Source organism: Eretmochelys imbricata, chromosome 6 (assembly GCF_965152235.1).
Source record: "Eretmochelys imbricata isolate rEreImb1 chromosome 6, rEreImb1.hap1, whole genome shotgun sequence".
Lineage (NCBI taxonomy): Eukaryota > Metazoa > Chordata > Testudines > Cheloniidae > Eretmochelys > Eretmochelys imbricata.
Window position 1 is genome coordinate 127,193,517 of NC_135577.1, and position 6,000 is coordinate 127,199,516.

At 59.9% G+C, this 6,000-nt stretch overlaps 1 protein-coding gene across 1 annotated transcript in view; it reads right to left on the reverse strand.

Annotated features, from left to right (window-relative positions):
* ATL1 (atlastin GTPase 1) overlaps nucleotides 1-676 on the reverse strand; it is a 43,322-nt gene extending 42,646 nt beyond the window's left edge. Inside the window, exon 1 of the mRNA XM_077820795.1 lies at nucleotides 541-676. Within this exon, the coding sequence (XP_077676921.1) occupies nucleotides 541-676 (136 nt within the window). The remainder of the gene's footprint in view (nucleotides 1-540) is intronic.
* Nucleotides 677-6,000: the final 5,324 nt, after the last annotated feature.

Below are 6,000 nucleotides of genomic sequence, written 5' to 3' on the forward strand. Positions count from 1 at the left end.
CCGCACAGACATGCCGCAGGGAGAGGTGCCTCTCCCTGGGCCCCAGGCCCTGACCCCGGAGCTGTTGCGGCTGGGGAGAGGTGCCTCTCCTCTGGCCCCAGAGCTGCCGCCCAAACCCCTCATCCCCAGCCCCACCCCAGAGCCCACACCCCCAGCCAGAGCCCTCACCCCCTGCACCTCAACCCTCTGCCCCAGCCCTGAGCCCTCTCCCACACTCCGAACCCCTCGGCCCCATGCCTGCCACACATAACAAAATTAATTCCGCACCTGGATGTAAAAAATTAGAGGGAACATTGGTAGAGTGAGGGTCTCGATACCTTCCCTGAAGCTGGATTTAAACCAAGGATTGATTTGATGGACTTTGCCCATTTTTCTCCCCAGATGCCCAAATCCTCCATTTGTATACGTTATTCAAATGGTTACACCAGCTTCTTCAGCAAATAATTCCCAAGCTTGTAGTTCATTGGAACGGGAAATCTTACGATCAGCTTTTCGAATGAAGGCATAATTTGTGTCTCTAACCAATACAGCACTTCTCACCCAGCTTTGCCGCACAGGAACGTTCCCAAAGATCAGATGCCACTAGCACTGAGTAGCTTTCAGGTGGGTGAAAAGTTCTGTTCTCCAGCAGCAATAAACAATGGCAAGGGAACTCCTCAGCGAAAATCCTTGACATCGCTCTCAGGGTGAGCAGTCAGGGCTCGGTCATGAGCCCAGCTACACAAGGAAGGAATGGTGTGTTAGGAGGAGTCTCCTTTGCTCTCCTGTGCAGGGTCCTGAATCGCCAACCCTTGCTTGAGGGGGAAAGCAGCAGCTGCCAGGCTATTCCTCCTCCAGCACAGGGGGGCTTGACTCCACCCCACCAATGCACTCAGCTCTCAGCTTAGCCAACGTGGGGTGGCGGGAGGTGGAAGCTGCTCTCAACAAAGGGTATTCCTCCCCCCCTGGACCCAGTCAGCAGCAGTGACTAAACGATAACCCTCCCTGATCACAGTTCAGTCCCAGTCCCGTTCCTGTTCCCAGGCAGCTAGATTGGAAAGTGCCAATCCAACCCTAATGATCTATCTCCAGATTTTCTGATACCACAGAGAAAGCTGCATTCCCCAGGGGGGTGAAAACTCCCCCATGCTACGTGCCCTAGAGCTGCAAAAATCTGCACAGGAAGAATCTCTCCAATCACTGTGCTTTCTCATGGTGGCACAGTTAGCAGCAGGACATGAGGGGAGATGGGGATTCTTGTCCTACAGGGTGTGAAGAAGGCGGGGGAGATGAGATGACTTTCCCAGGCAGCAGAGAGATTGAGGGAAAGTGCTGGGTCTTATCACAACCCAGAAGCAGCTGGAAAGGGTTCCCTGAGTATGATCCTGTGACACCCTCTTCCCCACCTAAAAAGAGAGGAGGAGGAGTCTGCCACGGAGAAAGCTGGACCAAGGGTGAGTCTCGGGAGGGCTAAATGAAGCTCACAGGTTCTACCTAGATTGGCCTGACACCTGGTGTCCCATGCTGAGAACAAGCCCTGTTGGTTGAGGCAGACTGGGAAGAGGAGAGCCCAGAGAACCAGCCCCTCTGTAAAACTGGCCAGAACAGGAAAAGAGAGGAGATGCAATTCCTCAGCATGTGCCCCTCTGTAAAGAGGGATGACAGTGCATTAAAATGGTGTGTGACATTAGTGCCTATTGAAAGGTGCAGGACTGACAGCCTGGCTAGGGCGCGCCTATCCATTCACCTGGTCTCTGGGCTACAGGGACCACTTCAAGGGAGCAGGGAGCTCAGTATTCACATCTAATTATTTGCCTCTCGGCTGAGAGTGCAACGCCATCAGAGGGGCTAGCTAAGGCCAGGCGGGGTGGCTCTGTGACCTGGCCACCCGGAACTGTACCGAGATCACTGGTGTCTTTTCACAGAGGCCACTGAGCACCTGTCAGTTGGGAACGGCTTCCAGCCTCTGGCCACCGGATTGAAATAGGTGACCTAGATCTGAAAGGTGCCCCTTACCAACCTCCACGCCCCCCATACGGAGAGTCCCCTCTGCACACAGATCTCCATACCCCACAGAAGGAAGAGTCAGCCCCCTCCACAGCACCATCCTACAACCCCCTGGGCACCCCATGGGGAAAGGATGGAGGTTGGGAGGGAGTAAAAGGAAAAGCCTCTGCCCCCAAGGAGATTCCCCCCAAACTGTAGGCCCCGAAACCTATATCTGCAGCAGGGTGGGGCTTCCCCAGATCACTTGGGAAGGAATTTCACAGGGATTCCTCCACCCCAGCCCCCGGCACAGGACGGGAGGAGCTGGACCCTAGAGAGGGAAAGCCCCAGAGCAGCCTCCTTGCCCCTAGCGCTTTGCACCAGCCCCGCACCTGAGGGATACATCAATCTGCAGTTTCCTTTGGAGGCAGCTGAGTTAGGGAGTTTGCCATGGCGGAGGCTGGTAAAGCGTGGCAGGAAGACGAAGGGCCTGATTTCGGGAGGGGCCGGGCACCCGCAGCTCCCACTGACTTCAGCTGGAGGGGCGGGGGGCCTGCTCAGCATTTCTGCACATCAGGCCTAAGGGTCAGAAATGCACCCCTGTGCGAAGGCCGGTGCAGCAGGGACACCTGCCAAACAGACCCCCGGGGGGAGGTGAGCGGGGCCAGCACGGCGAAGGCAGCCCCGGTGACCTGCCCCCCAGCACAGAAGGAAGCTGGGCCAGAGCTGGGGGGACAGCTTCAGCCTCCTCCCTGGCCAGGGCTCCGGCCGCCCCTCTCAACCCACCTACCCCCCCCTCCCCCGGTACCGGACCGGGCGGGGGCGGGAGTGTCGGGGATCCCCCCCAGCAGAGCCCCCCCCCATTTGTGCCGACACTGCGCACGCAGCCCCCAGGCTGCGGCTGCCCCCCCCCCGCCGCAGCCCGGCCTGAGCGCCGGGGAACAAAGCCGAGCCCTGCCCGCCGCGCCCCGCAGCCGGCCCCGGCTCCCCCGGCCAGGGCGACCCCCGCGGGGGATGGAGCCGGCGCCCGGCCGCGCCGGCCCCGGTTGCTGTCCAAATGCTGGCGGGGCGGGGCGGGGCCGGGCCGGGGATCGGGGATCGGGGCAGCGCCGGCCCCGGCCGCCCCCCCGCGCCCGCCACCTACCCCAGCTGTTCCTCCCCGCGCGGCTCCTGGCCATGGCTCCGGCTGCGCGGCCCTCGGGAGCTCCGGGCGGGCTGCGGCGCCGCGTCTGAGCGAGCGGCGGGGGGCGGCGCGGGGCGGGAGCGCGGGGGGTGAGCGGCGGCTCCGCGCACGCCCCGGGCACACCCACGGGCACGCCCCCTGCCCCCACCCCCCTGCACCCCCCCCGCACCTACCCCCCAACGCACCCCCCCTGCCCCCACCCCCTGCACCCCCCCGCACCTACCCCCCCAATGCACCCTCCCTGCCCCCACCCCCTGCACCCCCCCGCACCTACCCCCCAATGCACCCCCCCTGCACCCACCCCACTGCACCCACCCCCCAACGCACCCCCGGGCACCCCCCTGCACCCCCCCCGCACCTACCCCCCAACGCACTCCCCCTGCCCCCACCCCCCTGCACCCCCCCCGCACCTACCCCCCAATGCACCCCCCCTGCACCCACCCCACTGCACCCACCCCCCAACGCACCCCCGGGCACCCCCCTGCAGCCCCCCCGCATCCCCCTGCACCTACCCCCCAACACTCCCCCTGCACCCCCCAGGCACCTGCCCCACACCCACCCCCCAACACCACCTGCACCCCCTGCACTCACCCCCAACACCCCCCGGGCACCCTCCCTGCACCCCCTGCACCTACCCCCCAACACTCCCTCTGCACCCCCCAGGCACTTGCCCTGCACCCACCCCCCAACACCCCCCGGGCACCGCCCCTGCACCCCCTGCACCCACCCCCCAACAGCCCCCAGGCACCCTCCCTGCACCCACTGCACCCACCCCCCAACACCCCCTGCATCCCCCCGGGCACCTGCTGTGCACCCACCCCCCAACACCACCTGCACCCACCCCCCAATACCCCCTGCACGCTCGGGCACACCCCCCGCACCCACCCCCCAACATCCCCTGCACCCCTGGGCACACCCACTGCACACCCACTGCACACACCCCCCAAAACATATAGCACAGACCCAGTCCCACACACACCCAGGGCCACAGTCCCCAACACACCATACTGCACACACCCACACACACTGCATACATCAAGTGCCACACAACACACCATGCGTACCGAACACACACTGCACACACCCAGCACCACACACACAATGCACACCCAGCACCACATACCCCAATGCACCCAGAGCCATGCATACATACTGCACGTACCCAAAGCCACACACCCCATGCACACACCCAAAGCCACACACCCCAACACACACACACACACACTCTGCACACACAGAGCCACACAACACACATAGGGCACGCTCACCAGCACACACCAAGAGCCACATACACAAAACCAGACAGCCCAACGCATACCCCTCACTAACCAACACACACACAAAGTCACAGACGCAGCCCCATACACCCCTACATGCGCATATACACACATGGTAGACACACACCCCAACACACACACACTGCACATGCTCACCGACACACACCCAGAACCACAGAACACAGAACCACACACCGCAACACACAGAGCCATGCACCCCAAAACATACACACAATGCACACTCACCAACACACACAGAGCCACGTAACACAAAGCCAAACACCCCTGCCTACATGCACATCACACACACTCAGTGCCACTCACCCAGAGCCACAAAACACACACACTAAGAGTCACACAACACAAATCCCCACCCCCAGTACAGGCACACCGCACACTCAGGGGACACACACACAGTCACACAACACAGAGCCACAAAGGTCCCAACACACACATCCCACACACACTCAATGACACACAGGACGCACACACGCACACAGAGTGTAACCTCGCTGGCACACCAATACACACACAGAGCTCTCAAGCGCACACTCACCAACGCACACATGGAGCCACACGCCCCAACACATACAACACAGAGCCACACTCACCACCACACAGCACAGAGCCAGACATCCAGCACACTCATGCACACCCAGCACGGAAACACACCCCCCAAAACACACACACAACCACTCACCCCAACACACACAGCAGAGATACACACTTCAACACAAAGTCACACACATACAGTACATAGAGACACACATCACACACACACACAGAACCACTCACCCCAACACACACAACCACACACATACAGTGCACTCACCGGCTTGCGCCCACACACACACACAGGCTCATACCACAACATAGAGTGCACATAATTGCACAGCACAACACACACACAAATGGTGCGCACAACTACACTCCTCACCACAGTGCACAGAGCCTGGCACACCCAGCACACACCCCAATACACACACACAACTCCGAGCTCAGCTCAAAGATATACAGCCCAACACACACACACAGCACAACTCCACACCCTCTAACACACGTAGTCCCAGCACATACAGCCAGAGACCACCATGTGGAGACACCTCCCCCAGACAGATAGAAACACACACAACACAGTGTGTGTGGGGAGACGTGCCAACACACTGTTGTATACATTGATGTCAAACCACTTTTCGGTCCCTGCAATCAAATCATTTAAATGGGGCAGCTAATTCTACATCCTCCAGCTTCCCCAGTCATGCCATCAGTGATCTATCCTAGTGCCCTGGGGGAAATACCCACTCGGGAAATGCAACCTAGATGGAGCTACTATAAGGTGGGTGCAAAACTGGTTGGAAAACATTCCCAGAGAATAGTTATCAGTGGTTCACAGTCGTGCTGGAAGGGCATAACAAGTGGACTCCCGCAGGGATCAGTTCTGGGTCCGGTTCTGTTCAATATCTTCATCAATGATTTAGATAATGCCATACGGAGTACACTTATAAAGTTTGCGGATATCAAGCTGGAGGGGTTGCAGTGCTTTAGAGGATAGGATTAAAATTCAAAATGATCTGG